This window comes from Chrysemys picta, chromosome 2, assembly GCF_011386835.1.
Source record: "Chrysemys picta bellii isolate R12L10 chromosome 2, ASM1138683v2, whole genome shotgun sequence".
In the NCBI taxonomy this organism is placed as follows: Eukaryota; Metazoa; Chordata; order Testudines; family Emydidae; genus Chrysemys; species Chrysemys picta.
The window spans coordinates 73953694-73978990 of NC_088792.1; the positions used below are offsets into that span (position 1 = coordinate 73953694).

Sequence of the window (25297 nt, forward strand, 5' to 3'; positions counted from 1 at the left end):
TCGTATCTGCTACTTTATCTAACCTTTAGAAAAATTTCAAACATGTTAGGAATCATGAAGTGACCTTTTGTATGAGAATCCCTGAATACTTAAGTGGAACTTGTGTTTTGTAACTTCTTTTATGCTGTATTTTCTCAGGTGAGTTGAGATTCCCAAGTGTCACATCCTCTGCTTACAGCAAAACATTAAAAATCAAGTTGTGTTTTGTTTTTCCCCATTTTGGGAAAATTGCAGGATTACTTTAAAATTGCATTAGCTGGGACTCTACCTTCCTATTTGTAACACATACACCTATATACAGAATGCCTTTTTTCCTGCTGCTCTTGCCCAAACAACCTATGTGAAGTAATAATAATAGTACTTTGTTCCTATACATAACATCTTTCATCCAGTGACTGCAAAGTGGTTCACAAACATGAATCAATTAAGCCTCTGGCACCATTCCTGGGAGTTGCCAGCATACCATTTTACAGATAGCCTCCTTACCTCAGTTTACCTAAGTCCAAGGATCCACAGTAAGTTACTAACAGATTGAAATAGAGTCCATGTGATCTGAATCCAGGCCCTCTGTGCAACTACAATTCTTGTCTATAACCGAAAATAAACAAGCCCTGTAATTGTTTTCTTGTGACAAATAAAACTCACTAGGTGTTTGTTCTTGAGACACATGTTTGCAGTGTACGGGCTAGGCCAATTTAATAGCAGATATAGCTGAGCTGGTTTGGGAGGTTTATTTCTTGTTCTTGTTGGTTTTTGATTGTCATATCCATTTTCAAATTGTCTACCTTGGCAGTTCTATAGCAGCCTCCTCAGCATCTTCAGTTGCTGACTCTGCTTTGTGCATTTATGAACAGAGCCGGGTGTTTCATCTCATATAAGTAACACAAGTTCCTGTGGCTTGGCCAGAGTCGGACAGAGCTTTCTTGAGCATATGGTTAGCAATAGGAACACCACCGTTGGATGCTGCTTCTTGTTTGGAATAAACAATCAAAAAAGTAGAAGCAGATCAGAATTATTCCTAAAAGACTGCTTTCTCCAAACTAAAATCATATAAGGATGGCAGAGTGCAGTTGTTTCACCAAATAACACAACCCTCGTTCCCCATGGGATGTCTAAAAACTGGTTTTTACACTGAGTGAGATAGCTCAATGAACTAATATAGAACACGTCTGCTGAGATTGCAGAGTTTTAGAGTTAAATTTTTATCATTCCAGATACTGATTGGGAGTCACTAAGATGCATGTACTAGCATGAAATAAGGAACAGAATGTTTGAGACCTCTCAAGGGCATTTGATGAATCTAACTTTAATTTAAAAGGACTAATAGATTATTGATTTAAGCAGGGTGACTGTGCACAAATCAATAACAGAATGCTCTGTGTCTATCTTAAATGCTAAAAATGACTATTAAAAGAAAGAATATAGTGGATTTTATTATTTTTTTTTAAGAAAAAACTTAAACTTTGCTCTGTAGAGTTGGAACCTGTAGCATGTTACTTGTAACATGGTTTTGCTAAGTGTCAGTGAATTCTGAAGAATGCGGGTTGGGAATGAATCCCGGATGTAATACAAATGCAACATTTTAAAAATGTGGAAACCATCTTGGACAGTAAATCTTGTCCAAAATGTTCTGTTGACTAATATTCTTAGTGTTCACTTTTAAGACTCTTGACAGTTAGCTCTGTGGATAATGTCTAATATTTCTAGATGGATACAAATTCATACGTTACATCATTTCTATGTATCTGTTGAAAAATTAGAGGTATTTGTCCGAGAAGCAGCAGAACAACTTACTGAAACAAGGAAATGTATTGCACATCTACAATAAATATGAATGATGTTGATGGTGTATCAGAGAAAACTAATGCAGATGCTTTGAAAAGATCAAGTTCACATTTTTTATCCTGCTTCACAGAGCTTTCATGTTGTTTCCCAGAAAGGAGTAACTAATGCCTCAACAGATTCAAAATAAATGTCCATCCAGAAATATTAAGGCAATAAAGTGACAAGATGTCATAATACTTAAGTGACCCCTTTTCAAAGTGGTTTACAAACATTAATATCCCATAAGGCAGATCAATAAGTGTTACTGCATTATGTCAATTGTACAGATAGAGAAACTGTAGGATTAGAACTTGCTGTCCTATGCTTAAATCATCAGTCTCTTAATGCACATTGATGATTTTCCATATCCTTCCATGACAAACTTGCATCCTGAAAATGTTACCTCTGTTGTGGAAGTAGGTGAGAGACTTCATAGCATGTTTAGCTAAAAGATAGATGTTGAATGGATAGATATTTCACGTCATTCACCATCAAAGACTACATTCTGTGCTCAGATGTGCGCATCAATAGCTCATGTTTAATTCCAAGGGCTGAATCTAGAATATGATCTAAATTCTGTTCGCCGATGCCCAAATTAATTTCCTAGTCTAGTCTAAAGGATTTGTGTTGAATTTGGCCCAGCATGTGGATCTGACACCATATGCTTTTTGGAATATGGGATTGCAAGATTATGGAAGGGGCTGAATTTATGCGTCCTATTCATTTAAAAAAATACATTTATGTTTAGGGAGACAGAGTGTGGATCTGATGGCATCTCTTCTTAAATTTTGTGAAGAAAGCCAAACATATGCTTGTGATACACAATTTTTTTAGTAGCTGTAAAGGGATAAATAATAGAGTATATAAAAGTCAAAGGTAATGCACTAAAATGGTGTTTTTTCTTTTCTTTATTTTTTTCTTTTGTAGCCATCGAAACTCAGAGCACCAGTTCTGAAGAACTTGTCCCAAGCCCACCTTCCCCACTTCCTCCCCCTCGTGTTTACAAGCCCTGTTTTGTCTGTCAGGACAAGTCATCTGGATATCATTATGGCGTCAGTGCCTGTGAGGGATGTAAGGTGAGTACCAAAACCCCACTGGTATTTTGTTAGAAAGCCCTGCATTTCTTTTAGAGAAGGGCTAAGCAGATTGGTTTCAGACTAGTTTGAATGCCTCCAAAGGCAGGATAGTTTGGCCTTACTCACTAAGTCAGAGTTAATTCAAGCAGGCAGACAAGTGGTTGTCATTCCTGGAGTAACCTGTCCTTTCCATCCTTACAGCAGTATATGATTGGCTGACATGAGGATGTAATTGGAAGTACCTCTTTTTAGATGTGGTACTTTGCAGAATGATGTAAAAACACATGATGGCTCCTTCTCTTAATTCATTGTGTCCACCAATAAATTAAGTATTGCATTGGGAGGTGGGGTTCACATGATGATTTGCTGTCCTTAGTTCATCCTCTCTGTTATTCTTTTATGTAGTATATTGCCTATAGTACATTTAGAGATGTAAAGGTCGAATATGGATCTGAGCCTTCCCAAAGTTCAGCAGAATTGAGATCTTTGGTGTTGGCTCAACCCTAACACAATTAAGGGCCAGCATGTAGTTAAAATGTGAATATGGTTCCAAACTTTCCAGAAATGTATCAGTGGTCAGATCTGGGGTTTCGTTATGGACCACAGACAAAGCAGAATGGCAGCTGTAAAACTAATTTTGACAGACTACAAAGTAGAAATAAGGATGTGTTTGCCAGCTACTTTTCAACATCGTGACTGTTAGTATTTTAGTTGAATATCCATACATATTTTTACATAGACAGTTTGTGATGAATCCATGGCATCTGGGAATTGGAATACTAGAGTATATACTTGCAGAGACTGAACATGCATCAGAGAGGTTATGTGAGCTGAGCCGTGTGTGTGTGTGTGTGTGTGAGAGAGAGAGAGAGAGAGAGAGAGAGAGAGGATGCGTAGAACAGTTAGATAAGGGAATTGTGCAACATGATCATATGATAGCCACATTGTTTTCTAGCAATGTTAGAGGAACATATCAAAATATTTTGGGGGAAATTATGAAGAAAAAGTGTCTAAGTAGGAGTTATATAGTTTTTGGTTTTATTAGTGATTAGTACCTACTGTGCAATACCTGTTTTGGTATGTGAGAATGGTTATAGAGCAGAAGTACTATCAACATTATTATATTTTCAAATCTGGTTCTGTAGTCCACACAGGTATGCTTCCACCCCCTACACAAGTGCATGTACATATGCTCGTGTACACACAAAGCTAAGTTTAGTGATGTTTTTTTAGGCAAATATTCTAGTCAAGTCCTGCCAGATATTAATAGCCAGTGTGGAAAGAGCAACAGCATGCTGGCACGGACAGTGGTGAGTGCTACTGTACAAAAGGTTTGAGTTTAGGGTTGATGTTTGTTGCACAGAACAGTCTCAGTCTTGCAGCATGATTATAGTGTCCCAAAAATTCAGTGGGATGACCTGAATGCAGGACAAGGAATGATATTACTATGGGATAACACACCTTGAGATCATTCTCTTCTATACTAACACACACTAATTATGGTATCTGGAGGTAACACACTATAAAAATGGTAAAATATTTTAACTGTAATTGAAAAACATCTGAATTTATTAAAAGAAATGAATAAAATCTATATTTTGGTATATTCATATTTTGTTTTGATTTTGTTATTAGTCAGCCATACATTTAGGCCCCAGTTCTGCAGCTTCTTGCATGCAGGGGGTCTGCTGCACCCATATGGACCCTCTCTCCCCACTCCGGTTGGTTTGCACTATTGTGATTTTGATTTCAGTGGTGCGCTGACTTCTTCAGGAAAGAAGTTACAGGACCTCAGCCTGATACTTTTGCTCCATAAATAGGTATTTGAAAGTTAGCATATAAGATCATCTGTGTTTTAAATTCTCCCTCCAGTGTTGAATTTTTGCTTGAATTATCTGGCCATGTTCTCAAGTACTGTCGTGCTGTGGTTGTTGCCATGCTGCTGAAATTTCACTTTCTGTTTGAAAAAGTACAATAGAAACTTGTAAATCTCACTTCACTTAATTGCGCATCTGCTCTTCCTGAGATGCGCACACAAAAATGATTGTATCCCTCCCCTTTTTCAGCAAGAATGTAATTGCAGAATGCAAGAGAGAGGTCGCATGTTTCAAAGACTTCAGTATTTTTGAAAAATATGTTCAAGTGTACTTATGACATACCAGGGTACAATCCAGACCAATGAGTGGTTGTGTCACTTCTGCCCTGTAACCTGCGGTATCTCCCTTTGTTTTCCTTTACAAGGTTTTGCGGCTTTAGCCTCCAATCTGAACTGCTCACAAACAGCCTCCAGCATGTTAGTCACTCCCAGCTATGTCTGTGTGCTGCAGCCACACCTTGGCTCTTACCAACCTTACAGATTACCAAAGAGTGTCCACAACACACTCCCAGTCCCAGATCCCCCCACCCCCACCCACAAACATGTGTCCTGTACTGCCCAGCCCTCTGCTGGCCAGTACACATGTATTGAATCGGTTATTCCTTTAAGGGAATAATAGGCACACAACTTGCTGCCCCAAATGGAGTTACCCAGACACTTCAACTTAAACACACTGGATTAGATAAAACAGTAAAACAAGTTTATTAACTGCAAAGAGAGAGATTTTAAGTGAGTACAAGTAATGAGGCATAAAAGTCATGACTGGTTACAAGAGAAATAAAGATAAAATGCAATTGGTGCCTCACCTAACAAACTATATTAGATTCAAGGCAAAGTTTTCTCACCTCATATTTTCAGCAGTCTGATTGACCAAACTCTTAAGTTCAGGACCCCTCCCCCAGAGTCCAATGGCTGCTTCCTTTGTCTCTTCTGGTGCATTGAATGCAGTGGGTAGAGAGAGAGAGGAGGGGGGGTGCCTTGGGGTCTGCCCCTTCTTTTTATAGTCATGTCCCTCCTTAACGCTGCTATGTGCATTTTGCCATGATGATATTGATCAGCAAATAATGAGTTTTTAAATGATACCTCACAAGACAGGTCTTGTACAAAAATTATTACAGTAGTGTGTAGGGTGTGAATACGGGTATATTCTGTCACAATACTATATAACTTTTACTGGAACATTCCAAAGAATTATCATATATAATTCAAACAAAACCACACTTGTCAAAATATATGAAAAAGTCTATTTTGTAATACATTTTTTTTCCTTGCTAATTTGAAAAATTGGTAATTCTGCACTTAGATACTATATTGACAGAGGCTGTTAGAAGTAAATCTAAGATAAATATATAGAGACGATAATGGGTGTGTCGGTGAGAATTCATAAGATTCTAGTATAGTGGTTTGAATCTTTGCAGCTGTCAGTACTTGTGCACAATGTTCAGTGATTAGAGATTGCCTGATGAGCTTTCTAGTCAACACAAAATTATCTCTTACTGACAGCGGGCAGTTACTTCGTAAAGACAGAATACTGATATAGTCAAAAGTACCTAGAACCCTACAGCCAACCTTTGAGACTTCTAGACTGAAAACACTGATCTTCCCTCTTTCCAAAAATTTTATCTTCTCCTCTTCACTCCCCTTTGGTGCCATTCTGTCCATTCTTCTATTCCTCAACCTTTGCTCTCCCCTTACACCCACTTGTTCCATTACTGCTCTTGGACCACTGAGCATGTCCAGAGAAAGTCTGCCTAATCCCTCCTTTCTGCCTCATCAGCTTTACGTTCTCACTCTAATCACTTTTAGGCCACCAGTTACAGTCAGTTCTTCTCCACCTTCAGTTCCCTCCATAAACCCTTTCTCTAACCTTACGGTCTTCTGCATCCCCCTTCACTCAGAATATAGCCAGCTTCTTTGCAAAATAAAAAGGCATCCTAATCCAGCATGACTTCTCCCTTTCCTTCCCTTTCCTCATTCACCCCTATTTCCAGCTCCCCCTCCTTCACTTCTGTTTCTGACTGAGTCTCATTTCTTCTCTTTGCTGCTAAGCCTTCACTTTGTTCCCTTAATCTCATGCTTTCTCACCTCCTGCCATCCATGCCTCCCTTTCTTTTATCTTCGTCCTTTCTTTCTCCTCTGGCTCATTTCCCTCTGCCTTCAAGTACAAGATACTCCCGTCTCCCCATCTTGTAAAAAAACATTCCCCAGGATCCATTGTGTCTAATTACGGTTCTGTCCCCTTTCTTCTCTGTTTTTTTTGTCTCCAAAATAACAGAGCATGCTACTTACTTTCCCTTGACTTCCTTTCTTCTCATTTTCCCCTTGCTCTCCTCTTAGTTGGCTCCTCGCTCTCTATTCCACTGTAACTGCCATCACAAAGGTCATTTATGATTTCTTACCACCCCGATGTAATTTTTTGTCCTTAACAACTTGGTTTATATACTGCCTTTCACACAGTTGATCACTGTCCTTTAAAACAAACACAAATAAGTATTTTTTCACACACTACACAGTCAACCTGTGGAACTCCTTGCCAGAGGATGTTGTGGAGGCCAAGACTATAACAGGGTTCAAAAAAGAGCTAGATAAGTTCACGGAGGATAGGTCCATCAATGGCTATTTGCCAGAATGGGCAGGGATGGTGTCCCTAGCCTCTGTTTGCCAGAAGCTGGGAATGGGCAACAGGGAATGGATCACGTGATGATTACCTGTTCTGTTCATTCCCTCTGGGGAATCTGGCATTGGCCACTGTTGGAAGACAGGATACTGGGCTAAATGGACCTTTGATCTGACCCAATATGGGCGTTCTTATGTTCCTTTGCCATTTTCTCTGCCTTCGCTTCCGTGAGTATATCCTCCTATCTTGCTGACTGCTTGTTCAGTGTCTACGTAAATAGCTCCTCCTGTCTCTACCTCTCCCAACTGTTACCACCCAAAGTTCCAGACTTGGTGCTCTCCTCTTCCCTCATCTCTAGATAATCTTATCTCCTCCAATGGTCAATTGCTGCCTTCCCATGAATGATTCCCAAATATACCCTTCTTACCCTTCTGTCCTTGTTTAAATGCCTCTGACATGTCCTCTTACTTGTCTAACTGCCAGCTCAGACTCAGTCTCTTGAAAACGGAACTCTTCGTCCCTTTTCCTTTTTGATCTCCACAAATAACTACACTATCTTTTTTGTTTCTCAGGCTTGCTACCATGGTGTCACATTTGACTCTTTACCATATTGATTCTCACTAAGTGCTGTTATTTCTTCACCAGAATCCACCTTTAACCCTCCTTGTTTTCCTTGCCAAAACCCTTGTAAATGCATCGGTCATCTTTCTTCTTGATTAACTTGCCCTCTTGCTCCCTCTTCCATTTCTCCCCCTCTCAGCCCCCACTCTCCACTTCAGATCCAACTTTCATCATGCTGGCTTCTAAAATGGGAAATAATCTACCATCCACCTCTGTCAAGCTTTCTCTCTTCATCCCTTCTTTATCCAGCCTTTTCAAACAATCCTTGTTCTTCCTTCTCATCCCTAATCCCCACATCATCCCTCACCTGAATGGTTGGTTTGTATATTTTAAGCTCTTCAGGACGTGGAGTGAGTCATAATCTCTGCTCTTAAAATATCATGTAAACATATGTGGCTGTATAAATGATTTTAAATAATAATCCCTCCCCCCATTTTTCTAACCCCAGTGCACTAATATGCCCAGTATTTGCCCAAGATTTTCCTAATTGAGTAGTGATTTGGAATGTCTCGGTTTTTTTGAGTTCTCTACTTGAGACATCATAAGGGGGTGTGATTTTTCAGAAGGTGGGCACTCAGCATTTTCTGAAAAGCAGGCCTTTTTTAGATGTTACAGGTTTGGCACCCAAAATCTTGGCATTTTGTTTTATTTCTGGGTAGTCCATTGCAAGAGCCACAACTATGAAGTCTGCATTATGTCTTGTCTATCCATTCTTATATTAGATCCTCTCAAATGAACTGAAAAGCAAACGTGTTCATAAGGGAAATTTCAGAGCTCACTAATTTTTTTCTGTATAAAATAACACATACACAGAACCACCTAGTTAGTTACATGTGCAGTGTTCATGTTCTCATGTTTAAGTTCTCAATTATGTAAACTGCACAGTATTTCAGATGTATCCTTTGGAACTTACTGATGTATTTCATGACCTTCAAATTACAGGAGATTATTAAAGGAAAATTGCACTAGTCTCAGGGTGATGCTACAGAGCACGCTAAGAAATTCTTTGCAAAATGAGCAACTCTGATCCACCCAGCTGGGGCAAGTGGTTGTAAGGCTCTTACTGAAAGCTCCGCTCTTTGGTACTGACTTCACTCTTCATTGTAGCAAGATCTGCAGAAAAGGGGGATTGAGTGTAGTGAGCTGCTTTCCCAAACAATGTCAGCATTGTGTGGATGAAGAGGAGAAACTGGTGTTCTGGCAGATTCTGCTGTCTGTTAAAGCCCTGTCCCTTGTTCTAAGCATTTAAAAGGCGACATTCCTTTGCTGGCAATACACTGCATGGATTTCTGGCACAAACTCGGTGGGTAGCAAAAACTGCTGAGAGCAATTTGCGGGGTGGGAGGGGAGGAGGGAGAGTAGACTGTGAAGTGTATAAAGGAGAGTAGTATTTTTGTACTACATGCTGGCAAATTTGTTTGTACCATCAAAGTGCCTGTCTATTGTTTGTACCATCAAAGTGCCTGTTTGTTTATTGTTTACGTTCATGAACAAAATGTAAATAAATCTGCTTCACTGAGTATTCCCCATGTCAGCTCTTATCCCAGTATCTTCCCTATGTTAGTATTTTTATATAAAACTTCCTACATTATGGGGATCAGCAAATTAAAAAAGTAGCTACATCAATAAATTCCAGTGAACTTTGGCTATGGAAATATTACGCCCACTTGTTTTGCTCCCTCCGTACATCCGAACGAGTAGTTTTATTGCAAAGAGGTCAGACTTTCAGACTGTAGAAAAGAGGCATTAATATGTACAATGAAGCAAGACTGCAATTTCAGAGGACCAAATCTCACAAAGACAAGATAAGAAATACCCATGGGACCAGGGGAAAAAGAAAAAAAAGAAATATGGAGAAAATTAAACAGTTCTTGCTTTGTTCCAGGTTGTTGATTCATGAGGAGGTCCAGCTGAGTAGAAAACCTGAACAGAAAAATATCCTAATACATATGCTCAGGGGTGCACAGTTCTGCTCATGTGTGTAGTCTGCCCCAAAGCTTGTAGCATAGTCCAAGTCTCTGGATCCACAGTCCCGTAACTTTTTCCTAACTAGCATTTCATAACCTGCCTGGAGTTGCCTACAAATTCATTATGTTCTCCATGGATGTGTCACTGTGGACACTGAGGCTAATAGAGCATTCCCTTTGCAGGGCAATGTCCTTCATGACAAATGCCTTTTTTTTTAAATAGGTAACTCTTCTCTTTGCCTTTTAAATCAAATTGAGCCAGATTCTCATTTACACAACTAAGGCTCCTTCAGTTGGTTCTAGCAGTGGAGTGAGCCTTAAAGTGGTGGATGTATGTGATGACACCAGTCCTCCACATGTCTGCCTCCAGCTGTAATGCAATGACATTCACACCTACTGTAAGGCCCCTTTTACACTGCAAGATTGGTGTACCAGGGTGAATGAGAATCTTTCCCATTATCTTTTCTCAAGCCATGTAATATATAATTGTCAAAACAATTACTAGGAAAACAAACAAAAGAAAATCTTCAGAAAACAAATGAACGAATATGGCATGTTTGTTTACAGATGAATGAGAAAACTGAAGCTCACTCCAGATCAGTAAGGTATGCATAAGTGCAACAACTTCAAGAGAGAGGGAAATAAGTAAATAATACATTTGTGTACAAGCATACTCTGTGCAGAGCTATGAAGACATATTGACAAATGATGTCAGAAGCAAGTGAATGGTGGTTCAATCCATTATGCTTTTCTTTCCAAGACTTCTTTTAACATGATTTTTATGTAGTTGATTCCAGGCCATTCTGCGTGGATTTGTTATTTTTTACTTAATATGAGTTCCAGTGTGTTACATGCAGCCTAGGGTTGTGTTACCTCTCGTCACTGTGTAGCACACACTACTTTTGTTCTACCCACTCAACTCCCATTGAAGTCAACAGGGAGTTGTGGCATAGCTCAACGGCAGTATATGGCATTTTAATTATAGCTGCTAACAGAAATGGTCATTTGAGCTAAATGTAAATAAATTCCTGTGCATCATTCCAAAGCTGTGACACAGTGGACAAAAAAGCAGTTTTTCGCTGTATTTAATATGATGTGATCTTGAAAAGTACTTTGCAGAGTGCTTAAACTCAGAATTCCCAACGAGATGCATTTGGGTTTTTGTAGGTAGTTTAATATGAGTGATGATTTTGTTGAGAGCATGTTATAAGCTAGCTTCAGCTTATTCTAATGCTATAGTATGCAATGGCTGTGTTTGTACCTCACTTTTGTGTTTGCTACGTAGGCAGCAACGTGTAGAATTAAATGAAAATAAACAATGAATTACATCTCAGGCAGTTTTAAAATTGAAATTCTGTAATTCAAAACTAAGTAGAAAATAGTTCACAACAAAGACTATACAGCCAATCAATGCATAAGCTTAGATTTGATGACCGGCGGGGCACACTGTCAAGTGCATATGTTTTCCAGGGCTTTTTCTGGAGCTGTGTGGCGGGTACTTAATAGGGAGGCAGGTTACGTTCTGGGTGAATACTGACGATGGATGTTGATAAGATGGCTGGGAAGACTGATCAACTGAGCTGTTATTGTATTTTTGAATTTGTGGCTTTAGTTTTTTTAAATGTGCTTAGTGACTGTATGATTGGCACATTTTAGAAATTAGAGTAATCAAATAAATTAGGGTCATCTAAATGCTCAAAAATATAGAATTATTTGTTGACTAATTCTGCTTATGTACGTGTTAAGCTTATACAAATGCTATTTATTATTTAATTATATTTAATTAGAAAAAACACCTATCCCTTGTGCCTGTTTCCATTGGTTATTTGTGACTTATTACCTCCACTCAAGCTAGTGAACACTGTCTGCTCCCTAGTGTGCAGAAATACTCTGATTTGTCTAAGAATGTGACCTCGTGCAGTTCTTGGTGCCCATTGACTGAATGGCTGATGGGAACAGAAGCTCTTTTTAATCCCAAATGAAATGTTCCTTTGAGGAGATTTTCTAAAGGGGTGTTTTGTTTTGCTTCTTATGCAATAGGAGTGCTATCTCATTTGTGGTATGGGCCATCTCATGTGTGGTGTGTTTATTTTAAATAGCTGGTGAAACATCAGTCTTGCATTGTAGTAAAAACTCAGTGGTTCCTAATTTTGAGGAGACTTGGTATCTGAGTTTGACTTTAATGGTGGATTCTTTCTACAGTCCACCATTTTGTATTTTGTTCTACAAAGGCTGTTATTTATAGTCTTCAAAAAGATTAGAAGAAGGTACAGTTGAATGGATAAGCACTCAAAAGTTAGGAAGTGTCAAAGATTGCACCTACAGGTTTATTTGTCCCTCTCATGTTTGCATACTTGTTGACTGCATGATCACTTACTGCTTCTCAAATAAAACACAACCATAAATCCACATGTGCAGAACCTTGTAGTAATAATAATAATAATTAATATCCAGCTCTTATATAGCACTTTTCATCAGTATATCCCAAAGTGCTTTAAAAAGGTCAGTATTATTAGCTCTACTTTGCAGATGGGGAAACTAAGGCACGGGGAGGTGAAGTGACATGACCAAGGTCACCCAAGAAGGCCAGTGGTAGAACTGGGAATAGGACCTGGGATCCTGAGTCACAGTCCAGTGCAAAATACACACGGTATGCTCTTTTGTTTATTCTAAACCAATGGTTCTCGGGCCACTTTTGGACCAATCAGCAAACAGCTGCAGCCCATGTGACATCCTCAGGGCCATACAGGTAGTGTGTGTGTATGTGTATATATATATATAGTGTGGATGCGGCCCACATAACACACAGAGAACTGCATATACGGCCCACAATGATAAATAGGTTGAGAACCACTGATCTAAACAGAACCTACGATAATTCACTTATATACAAGATGTGGCATGAAAGAAGGAAGAGCTCTGAGAAAGCTCACTGCTCACTTTAAAGTGCATTTTTTACAAGATGGATTCTCAGGGTTGGAAGGGACCTCAGGAGGTCATCTAGTCCAACCCCCTGCTCAAAGCAGGACCAATCCTCAGACAGATTTTTGCCCCAGATCCCTAAATGGCCCCCTCAAGGATTGAACTCACAACTCTGGATTTAACAGACTATTTCAGAAATAGCATACGATCATGATATTAAAGACTATATCCTAATGCATATACTCAGGGGTGCACGGTTATGCATGTGTGTGTGCAGTCTGCAGCAAAACTTGTAGCAAAGTCCAAGTCTCTGGATCCTCAGTCCTGTAACTTCTCCCTAACTATATTGGTACTTTGTCTGGAATAAAACAGACAAAACCTACCAGGCAAAGCATCAGACTAAATCTATGCCAAATGCATATGTCATGGATTATACCCAGTGTTTCCACTTGAATAGGCACTGATGAACCTCCAAGGGAACACATTCCAGCACTGAGGCCCAACTAGTCCTAGGGTGGAATGCCAGTCTCAACTAACATGAGGAGTGAGCAATAACTGGAATGTAAACATATAGAGGCAATATAGAAAATGACTGGTCGAGTACATTCTTGTTTAGTATGTACGTGTTTTCATTTCAAACCCTCTCATTAGGGAGAGTTACTGGGAGACAATGTTGTCAAATGGAGACTGGCCCCCTGTACCATTTATTGTAAACACAGGATTGTACCACTTCTGGAATACTACAACCCTGGGATCAGAAGACAGCTCAGCTCTTCCCTCTGTTCATTACTTCTTTGGTCCTTCTAGCTGGCCCAGCTCCTCCCTCTGCTCATTGTAGGCTGCTCTTCCTGTCTGCCTGCCTTTCCCTAGAGGGGCTGTGTGTGTGTGAGAAAGAAGGTGTCACTGTATAGTTATGTGGCCTGTCATGATTCAAGGAGTTTATACTAATGAAACATACTTATTTGGAGACAACAAAACTCTGAGGAACAAATGGAAAGAGTAGGGCTGTTGATTAATTGCAGTTAACTCACGCGATTAACTCAAAAATGTTAAGCGTGTTTTAAAAAATTAATCACGATTAATCACACTGTTAAACAATAGAATATCAATTGAAATGTATTAAATATTTTTGGATGTTTTCTACATCTTAAAATATATTGATTTCAATTATAACAGAATACGAAGTGTACAGTGTTCACTTTATATTATTTTTTTTTACAAATATTTGCACTATAAAATTATAAACAAAAGATATAGTATTTTTCAATTCACCTCATACAAGTATTGTAGTGCAATCTCTTTATCATGAAAGTGCAACTTACAAATGTAGGTTTTTTGTTACATGATTGCACTAAAAAACAAAACAATGTTAAACTTTAGCACCTGCAAGTCCACTCAGTCCTACTTGTCAGCCAATTGCTAAGAGAAACAAGTTTGTTTACATTTATTGGAGATAATGCTGCCCACTTCTTAATTACGTCACCTGAAAGTGAGAACAAGTATTTGCATAGCACTGTTATAGCTGGCGTCGCAAGATATTTACGTGCCAGATATGCTAAACATTTGTATGCCCCTTCGTGCTTTGGCCATCATTCCAGAGGACATGCTTCCACGCTGATGATGCTTGTTAAAAAAATTTTGCGTTAATAAAATTTGTGACTGAACTCCTTGGGGGAGAATTGTATGTCTCCTGCTCTGTTTTACACACATTCTGCCATATATTTCATGTTATAGCAGTCTCAGATGATGACCCAGCACATGTTGTTTGTTTTAAGAACTCTTTCACTGCAAATTTGACAGAATGCATGGAAGGTATGAATGTGAGATTTCTAAAGATAGTTACAGCACTCGACCCGAGATTTAAGAATCTGAAGTGCCTTCCAAAATCTGATCAGGATGGGGTATGGAGCATGCTTTCAGAAGTCTGAAAAGAGCAATACTCCGATCCGGAAATTACAGAACCCGAACCACCAAAAAAAAAAAAAATTCAACCTTCTGCCGGTGGTATCTAACTCAGATAATGAAAATGAACATGCGTTGGTTTGCACTGCTTTGGATTGTTGTTGAGCAGAACCTGTCATCAGCATGGACACGTGTCCTCTGGAAGCAGCAAGGGGCATATGAATCTTTAGCACATCGGGCACGTAAATATCTTGCAACGCTGGCTACAACAGTGTCATGCAAAAGCCTGTTCTCATTTTCAGGTGACATTGTAAACAAGAAGCAGGCAGCATTATCTTCTGCAAATGTAAACAATCTTGCTTGTCTGAGCGATTGGCTGAACAAGAAGTAGGACTGAGTGGACTTGTAGGCTCTAAAGTTTTACATTGTTTTATTTTTGAATGCAGGTTTTTTTGTACATAATTCTACATTTGTATGTTCAACTTTCATGATAAAGAGATTGCACTACAGAACTTGTATGAGGTGAACTGAAAAGTACTATTACTTTTGTTTTTTACAGTGCAAATATTTGCAATAAAAATATAAAGTGAGCACTGTATACTTTGTATTCTGTGTTGTAATTGAAATCAATATATTTGAAATTGTAGAAAATATCCAAAAATATTTAAATAAATGGTATTCTATTATTGTTGAACAGCGCGATTAATCATGTCATTAATCACGATTAATTTTTTTTAATCGTGCGATTAATCACAATTAAGTTTTTAATCACTTGATGGCCCTAGAAAAGAGATAATGAATGTGTGCTGAAGAGTCATCACTTGGGGGCCCAGTCTAGAAAGCTTCTCAGGAGTTATAAATCTGAAAAGGCTTTTTCTTTTCTTTTTTTGGTATATCACCAAATCCCTCTGAAAAAACAGTGAGTTTGTGTGTCTAGTCACTGACTGATTGGATGCTGTTTAAAATACCAGCTTATCATTAGCCTGACTAAGGGCTCTTACGTTGGATAAAGAGTGAAGCATGTTTATAAAATGCCGGTTGTTTTAAAATGTGCATTGAGCACTGACAGAGGGTGGCAGGATCCTGTTGTTGGCTCATTTGGTTAGCAGGTGTTGTAACCTTGCAGGAATCTCTGCTGATTCACTGGGGCAGGTGTCAGTCATTAAACGCTACCTGCATACAAGGGTTGTGGAACAGCCCTCTAGAGAGGGAGGTGAAGTCTGGGACAGGGGGGGCCTAGGGTAAGAACCTAGGTCCCTCAGGATTTAAGAGAAAGCTTAATCTGGAGTTAACTATGTTTGTTGGTCTTGAAGCCAAACCATTATACAAACTGCAGCCTTTTGTTGGGGTGACTCCATCAACTTACAGACATATATGAATATTTGCAGTCTAATTGGCTTTATTATTTCAGCTACATTATAAATACTCAATGGCACATGGTATGTTAGCAATTTGCAAGCTATAAAGTTCTTTGGGGAAGCTAGTATTGTCTACCAAAATGACAGATGTCCAAAAAATCCTCCTAGCTCTCTAGTATTAAATACATTAAATGCCAAATATGCAATGGAAAACATTTAAGAAAAGTGGGGAGGGTGCAGGCATAAAACCTAATTCATATTGGAGAATCTCCTTTTTGGAGGGGGGGGGCGGTGGATATATATTTCTCCCTGTACTGTAGTTCTTGTTTCAGCTTATTCTTCTTTTTCCTTTCTCCATAACTGCCATGGAGATAGTACTCCAAATGATCCGTCACAGTAGTCTTGGAATAGGGTTTTATATAGATAATATGGAAGTTAAACATTCTTACTTTAACTCATTTGTGTTTCCTGGCCTAGGCATGTTTGGGGTCTGCACCCCATTGCATTATTATACCTAGTCTTTTTTCCTGGGTGGAGAATAATTTGTTATGATAGGTCCTGTTCATTTTGCCTTTCTTCTGTACTTGCTTTATGGGAGCTAAAAAAACCTATATTATGCCCATCAGTTATTTTCTGTTTCTAGTAAGCTTGTCACAAATGTGCGTGAAATGTGAAATATATAGGGGGCAAGTGGGAGCAATCAGTAAAGCAAAAAAAGTATTCTGTGCTGCTGAACATACTGGAAAACATAAACAAAGAACTGTTATGCATTTTGGCTTTAGCAACTGGCAGTCTTGCATGGAGAAGCAATAATATCAGAAAAGAGAGCAGCTACATGAATGGTTTGGGAAACTGTCATTCTTTACTAAGAAATACTGGGCTTAATTAATTCTTGCTCCTGGGAGGTCAACCTGGAGCACTCATTATGGTCTTAATTGGTGGTATAAATCCTGAGACGATGGAGGGGGAAAAAAAAAATCAGTAGCTAACAGTGTATGGCCTTTTGGTAAGTGTTAGCCAGTTGTATTACCATTTCAAATAGTGACAGTTTATGGTTTTAGTGGGTTATAGGCCTGGTTCTACCCAAATTAGGTTAGAGGGCATTAAATTGTGCAAAAAAAGTTGCAATAATTCATCCCTGTGTTTTGCATTAAACAGTGTGAAGCAACCCTATGCATGCCAACTCAGAAAAATGTGTTTCTGTGATATCCTGTTACTCATATTAAATTATGTTCATTACACTTCCCATCTGGAGTTTCCTACCAGGCCAAAAATCATTTTACAGACATTACTGAAAGGAAGTTAACTGTAATATTTTTAATTGTATACTTTTCATTTCCATTTTTTTAATTGAAGAAACCAGATGGAAATGCACCCAGACATCTTCATCTCTAGTGATATTATTGAAGAGCAGAAGCAGAAAATTCCAAACACATTGGTTTAAGGTGATGATTGTTCTGTCAGGAGGCTTTGTGGCATGTTTACTAAAAGGACCAGAAGTTCTATTTAAATCTCAGTTGGCGGGGGAGGGGAATAAAAATAGTCTTATAGATACTTTAACTTATGACAACCAACTTTAGTCTACATTTGACAAGGCAGGAATGAAACCCCAAACTTCATGTGCGAGGCCATTCATTTTAATTCTCTCCTGTTAGTAGTTGTCCTTTTGCCCGCTGGCAAACAGAAAAGTCTATTTCTAGCTCATTGCAAAAATGATTCATATTCTGTTTTTTGACTACTCTAGAACATATCATTTGCATCACCTTTGGAGAGCCGAGGCATCACACCAAGCGTACAAGTATGCTCCATCAGCCGGGATATTGAACTGGTAGTCAGGAGAACTGGATTCTGTTCCCAGCTCTCTTATTGACCTGCTGTGTGACCACAAGCAAGGCACTTATAGGTGATCTGCAAATATTTTTTTTAATGGGTTTTTATTTTTTCTCTCTTCAATGTTGAATGAAGGCCGACCAAGGATTTTTTTAAAAAGATATTTTCCCCATCTTTAGAAATGTTAGGAACATCAAATCTGGCCTTTTCTGATTTTGGTGGAGTCCTCTTTAAGGTTGCAGATGTGCACTGTGAGTTTACACCTTAATTCAGTTTCTCCCAAGAGTTCATTAGGCCGTTGATATTAAATAGGTTTAGTCTCAACAAAATGCGGAGCTGTAAACAGTCTGACTAAAAATTCGTCTCCTCTTCCCTCAGGATCAACTTTCAGTCCCTTGTTGCTTGTGGCAATTTCAATACCAGTCCAGTCACTTGAGAGGGCCAGATCTTTAACTTGTTTAAATTCCCATAGCTCTATACGAGTTATGACAACAAACACAAGTTGAAGATCTGGTCCAGAGTCTTTCAGGGCAGACGAGACCAGAATTTCTTGTGGTTAAAAATATGTATTTAACCAAAACTTTCCAATCCTTTGTATACCATATAGAAGGGGAAAAAGCATTAGCCCAATTTCTTTCCTTCTTGGATCACCTGTAACCTCCCATGTCTCCCTTTTTCCATCTGTGAAATGAAGCTTATATTTACTCACGTTTGTAAAGTGCTATGAGCTCTACAGATGAAAAGTTCTGATTCAGTGCCAAGTATTGTTATAAAAGTGTGAAAAAAAACAATTGCCATTAAGCTCGAGAATAAATGGCATTATATGTACAGAGTGGGCTGGACAAGGTGAAATAAAAAGGAAGGTGGAGAGTTATGCTGAAAATCACCGTGGAAAATGACGAACCACTTTTTGCCACAGTTTGACATTGAAACTACACATGCAACCATTGTTCTGTCAGACGGTTGGCTATTGCCAAAGCTATGCGCACGTGCTACGTTCTTTGAAGAGAGTCTACTATCTTGCATGGACATGTGTCTCCTATGCCTCTCTTTGGCAAAATACGTTGTCCTGCTCTATTATTGTACCTGGCTCTGGGGTGAAGGTCTGCATGTGGGGGAAGGGGATTCCAGGGGGGGGGGGGGGAGCTGACTTTTTGTTATTTGTGCGGGCACTGGGCCACAGAAGCTGTTGACTTGCTGCCACTGATCCAGAGGATTGGTGCTAAACCCCAGCTTTTTACAGTCTTTTGGAGGGACATCCAGTGTGCCAGACTCCTAAGGAGTCTCACTCTTCTTTCAGGGTACTCCACTGAGCTACTGGGCATCAGCACTGTGAGCTCTGCCCAGCAAGTCCAGCTGAGATAGACTCCTGGTAGAGAGTTGTATGCTCTTCAGTGACTAATGCACTCCAGCCAGTATTTGCAGTGACACCTCAAATAGTGTTTTCAAAATAAAGTAGGATTTATTAGTCAACTGGAACACAGCATTGAAGTCCTAAGGTTAGCACAGAGAAATGAAGGTTAAAGCACAGTCCATTCTAGTCACACCAAGCTGCAGTGAACTCCATTTTCAGGGTCGCTTGCACCCGCTCTCTGTCTCTTTGATTTCCTTCCTTAGTCAGTTCCCAGGTGGGAGAGCCCCCCACTCTCAGTCCTTTGTTCTCAAGCTGGAGTCTCTGCTCAGCTTACTTGCTGAGACTGTTGATGCATGAGTCATTGGCTTGCATTGTCTGTTTGGACCCGTGGTTGATCTGGATCAGTTTCAACCAGTTTCTTAACAACTCTATTTGTTTCACCCATACAGTGAAGTGACACATACACCTATGTCTCCTGTGTTGCCCCAGGAGCATTATTAATCCTTTTGCTCTATTGGGTAGCAATGAAAAGCGTAGCAGGAAACTCAGACACACATTGGATTCATAAAAATATTACAAAAAATTCCACTTTGTCACACTTGTGCTTTTCCCCCATCCACCACGTGACTGAGGAAGATCATCTCACATTCTGCCTGCCCTGAGTTGCCTTTACTTGCATTTTTTAAAAAAAAATCTCCAGTTTGCAAAGAGTGGTAGACAATGCAAGCATCTTGGAAAAGAAGTACCTTCTCACACTTTTAACTGAGAATGCCTTCATTTCAGTCTTCCATGATTGTACTACCTTTTGGGGTTTTAACTAGTCATGGTGTGAAACTGTTCAAACATACGTGTTTTGTGTACAGCCATTTTTCATAGGTGTACTATATATCATAAGATACTAACTCAATGACGTGTTTCATGTGACAGCAGTATGGCCCAATATTAAAGTGCAGTTTTACTCTGAAAAATGACTGGGTAAGACTGCCATTATGGAGTTCCATGTTCATCGATGACTTTAATTGTAAGCCATGCACATTTGACCCTAAAGGTGGCTTTCTCTTAACTGCCAGCCTTGCAAACTCAACCTGGAATGTGAGACTCAAGCTGGGTTCTTTATTCTCCGACATCATCACAAGTACTCAAGGTTTTTTCAGGCCAAATTCAGCTCTCATTTACACCTGTTTAAGCCCCTTTACTATGCTAACAAAATGAGTTTGCACAGGTGTAACTAACTGCAAGGTAACAATTCTGATGTGGAATTTTAACATCACAGAATCCAGCTCTTTCTTATCTTAGCGATGTACATTTTGTAGGGCTAACAAGAATAAAAAGTTAATTTTAGTAATTAAAGTAAACAAATACAACTGAGAAAGGTGTCTTATTTCTATGGTCCAGGTTAAAAGTAGAGCAACACATTAAAAAGGTCCAGGGCCCAGTATTTTTTCTTGTACAAAATCCAGCCAATCTGAATTTAGAAATGGCTTGATAAATTGGGTTGTAGAGAAGCCTGTCCTAATCCATCTTTATTTTCCTTTTACTAATATCCTAGGAAGACGCTTGATTTAGAAGCTCATTTTAAAGTCCATTTTGTGGTGCACCTGTAGAGCCGCTAAATTCATAGTGACTGTATTTGTGGGTAATCACCGTTAATTCAAATGAGCTGAGCAGGCAACTTCTAAAGTGTGAGTTTGTCTCTAGTATTTCTCAGTTGCTTACCACTTCAGCCACTTGTAAGTCCGTTTTTCAACTTGTAAACGATTTGCTGCTGAAAATGAGACTTGACATACAGTAGGGTAGCAAAACATGTTTAATAAAACTTCTGGATCAGGTAATCCTCCTCCTCCTCAGACAAAAAGTATATGTAACACTTGGCTTTAAATCATGTGATTTAGGAAAATAATCTGTTTGTGAAGAGAGAGAGCTCTGTTGCATTGTGTGGCCTCATCCAACATTTTATTGGTGTTATATCAGGATAACTATCCCATAGGATTTTATGGGTTTATAATTCCTCTAAGAATTGAGTAAGAGCATGTTCAGCTTAACATTATCAAAGGTTTCGTATACACAATGACTTCCTTTGTATCCAGATGGCATTCTGAAGTCCTTTATGTCACTGGTTATTAAATCGGTTCAGATGTTCTTTAAGCAGCCTAGCCCTGTACTAAACTCTTTCATGTTTGACATAGTAATAGACAAGTACTACAAAAGTAAATAGCAACTAGAGTTGGGGTGGAGCTTATCTGGCATTGTATTAAAGTTACATAGATTACTTTGGCTTTAGTAACAGGCTTTATTTGCTCCTCTGTACATGTGGTTTCACGTACCACACTCTACTTTCAACAGAGCAGATAAAGTATCAACACAATTAAAAGTGAAAAATAATCTGTCTATTTTGCCAGTGGTGAATGTTCAGGAAACACACACTGATACAATAGGTTTTGAATAATTTATGCCCAACCCTTTTTTTTTTTTCCTTGCAATCTGTAAATGAGGACACCTAATGCAGCATGGTCAGGAAGATACTCTATCCATCACCCATTAAGATAACAAGATTGTGGTGGAGGGGAAAAGGAGATGGTATGCTTTAGACTACTATATTTTTGGAGCACAGAAAGGGTAAAAATATAAAAATGAGATGTTTGTCCTGAACTCTTTGTGTAAGAGAGCTGATAAGAGACACTTTGAAAACTGAAATGCTAAATTAATTCCAGGTCTGTGGGACACCTGTATACTTTTCATTTTTCATCACTAAACTAAAAACACAGGTTTTGTGTTCCTTTCCCAAGATGTGGGCATAAATCACATTAGAACAATACATTTCACCTTGATGTGTCTTTAGCAGCTTCCCTTACTCTGATTCAAGTGTGCTATAGATGCTATTGGAAACAAACAGACATTATGTGTTGCAGAATGTTTTTCTCCATGGAATTAACATATTAAATTTACAAAGATAATATCATTTCTGCTTACTTTTGGTGCTGAGGTCTCTGTTCTCCACATCACATGGGATGTATGCAGTATTGTAACGCCCATTAACAATAATGGAAACTGTTCATGTAAATGCCCCATGCCTTATAAACACAATAGATTCCTAGCAATGGTATTCAATACTAATAAAACAAAATATGAATTATGTTAAATCGGATTCTAACTCTATTTTTTGTTCACTTCTAATAAGTGATTCACAGCCTGGCTGATGGGTATTAATTATGAACTCTAGTGGGTGAATGATAGAGAGAGATAAATGATAAAATAAAATAAATGATAAAATTCTCTCTCCTGCTGATGATAGCTCATCTCAATTGATTGGCCTCTTACAGTTGGTATGGCTACTCCCACCTTTTCATGTTCTCTGTATGTATAAATATCTTCTTTCTGTGTGTTCCATTCTATGCATCCGATAAAGTGGGCTGTAGCCCAGGAAAGCTTATGCTCAAATAAATTTGTTAGTCTCTAAGGTGCCACAAGTACTCCAGTATTTTCCAAAGGGGACGTAAAAAGGGAATGCAGATGTCTTGATATTCACATAAGCATATAATTTGCATAAGACACATTTTCTTTGCTAGAAAGCAGCTGCCAGGTGAGACCATTGACCATCCTGTTACATACTGATGTCACAAAACTGAGTCATATGAATTTGAACAGTTAATATATGATGGACTAGTTAGATACAGAACTAGTTTGGTAAAATGGATGACCTGGTCAAGGCAAAGTTATTCTGAGAGTTGGATGTGATTTTTTACCAGGACTATAGATTCATAGATTCTAGGACTGGAAGGGACCTCGAGAGGTCATCGAGTCCAGTCCCCTGCCCGCATGGCAGGACCAAATACCATCTAGACCATCCCTGATAGCCATTTATCTAACCTACTCTTAAATATCCAAGAGATGGAGATTCCACAACCTCCCTAGGCAATTTATTCCAGTGTTTAACCACCCTGACAGTTAGGAACTTTTTCCTAATGTCCAACCTAGACCTCCCTTGCTGGAGTTTAAACCCATTGCTTCTGGTTCTATCCTTAGAGGCTAAGGTGAACAAGTTTTCTTCCTCCTCCTTATGACACCCTTTTAAATACCTGAAAACTGCTATCATGTCCCCTCTCAGTCTTCTCTTTTCCAAACTAAACAAACCCAATTCTTTCAGCCTTCCTTCATAGGTCATGTTCTCAAGACCTTTAATCATTCTTGTTGCTCTTCTCTGGACCCTTTCCAATTTCTCCACATCTTTTTTAAAATGCGGTGCCCAGAACTGGACACAATACTCCAGCTGAGGCCTACCCAGCGCAGAGTAGAGCGGAAGAATGACTTCTCGTGTCTTGCTCACAACACACCTGTTAATACATCCCAGAATCATGTTTGCTTTTTTTTGCAACAGCATCACACTGTTGACTCATATTTAGCTTGTGGTCCACTATAACCCCTAGATCCCTTTCTGCCGTACTCCTTCCTAGATTACAGTGCTGGTAAAAACAGCTTTCCAAATGAAGGTGTTCACAGGCAGTGAAGAAACAGAAGTGCATCTAATCAAAAATGCATATCTAGGGTGAAATTCTGATCAAAGTGGAAACAATGAGAGTTTTGTTACTGATTTCAGGGGGGCCAGGGTTTGACCCCACTTGGCTGAAGACAGAACATACGGGTAACTAAAAAGCAAAGATTAGATCTGTTTGCCATAAATATGGAGGCCATCACATCAAAGTGACAAAATATCCAACACAGTGGGGGGATACATTATAAATGGAATAAAAGTACTCCTGTTGGGAAGGTATGTCACTTTCAAAAAATACTTCAGGAAATTCCGTATGCAAACTGTATTTGGTGCCCAAATATTTAAACTAGTTCACCACAGGACCTCCCAAAAAACTGTGGGCACAATTCTGTGGGTATTCCTACCCAAAAACTTGTGTCTGCAAAATCAGAGGCCTAGTTGAAGCAGGTTTCAAAATCAGGTCACAAAAATGTAATTTCTGATTGCCCGTTTATAATTAGGAAAACTTCTCTTATCAAAGTAGCAGTACTATTGTGGAATTTACCATGAAAGGATGCAGAATAACAAACTGGTCGTCTGGACATCTTTGTCAGTGTCTGTCGAGAGGAAATTCTAAAAATCAAATGTTTTCAAATGCAATTTTTTGAGCTTTTTAAGTAAATCAGTTGCCACAAACATTTGTAAAAATGGTATTGCTTTGTTGCCTTACAGAGCAGTATTTAGCATGTGGATGATATTCCTCAACAGCATTTCAATAATTAATTATGGGTCAGGACCAGGGTGATAAATTTGAAAATATCCAGTCTATGAAAGCTAACAGGTCTGTTTTTTTCCTGCATTTTTGTGCTAAATTCAGAATGAAAAGGAAACGTGACCTTTAAAGAATTTTTATAGAGTATTTTCTTAAGAATTTTTTCAATTTATCTTCTATTACACAGAATTTGTGCCATGAAAGAAACTCATGTGTTTTGGGAGAGTTGTGTTTTGTTTGTTTTGGGGGTTTTAAAATACCAATTTTTTCTTTAAGCTTTCTCCTATATTACTAATGGATACATGAACTCAGGGATGCTAGTGGTGTTTCTCTCCCTTCTAGAGTTGAATCTCCGTACTCTGTTTCGCTGTAAGGTTACAATCTCTCTGCTAAGGAGTGAGAGAACCTTTCTGCTAGGCCACCAGATCTAAGCAACCCTTTTAACCTGGGATTTTATTACAATCCATCAGGGAGGAAAAAGAGAAGGTGATCAGAACAAGTGACCTGTTAATGGGTGTCAAGTGGCTATAATGACCTATGTACTGATATATTTTGGGTTTTGTTTCCTCTGTTATCAGGGTTGGGGTATTTTGTTGGTTGTTTTAATTCCAGCAGTGCCCACAATGTACTAGATGCTATCTAGTTCCTGCCCCAAAGAACTTGCAATTTAAGAAAGAGCGGACAGTCTTTTTTGGGTTTTTTTTATGGCA

At 38.9% G+C, this 25297-nt stretch overlaps 1 protein-coding gene across 8 annotated transcripts in view; it reads left to right on the plus strand.

Moving 5' to 3' along the window:
* RARB (retinoic acid receptor beta) overlaps window positions 1-25297 on the plus strand; it is a 485822-nt gene that overhangs the window by 383503 nt on the left and 77022 nt on the right. For all 8 annotated transcript variants that reach the window (XM_065583499.1, XM_065583500.1, XM_042840255.2 and 5 more), the window contains one exon: window positions 2752-2900. In XM_065583499.1, coding sequence (XP_065439571.1) covers window positions 2752-2900 — 149 coding nt within the window. The remainder of the gene's footprint in view (window positions 1-2751; window positions 2901-25297) is intronic.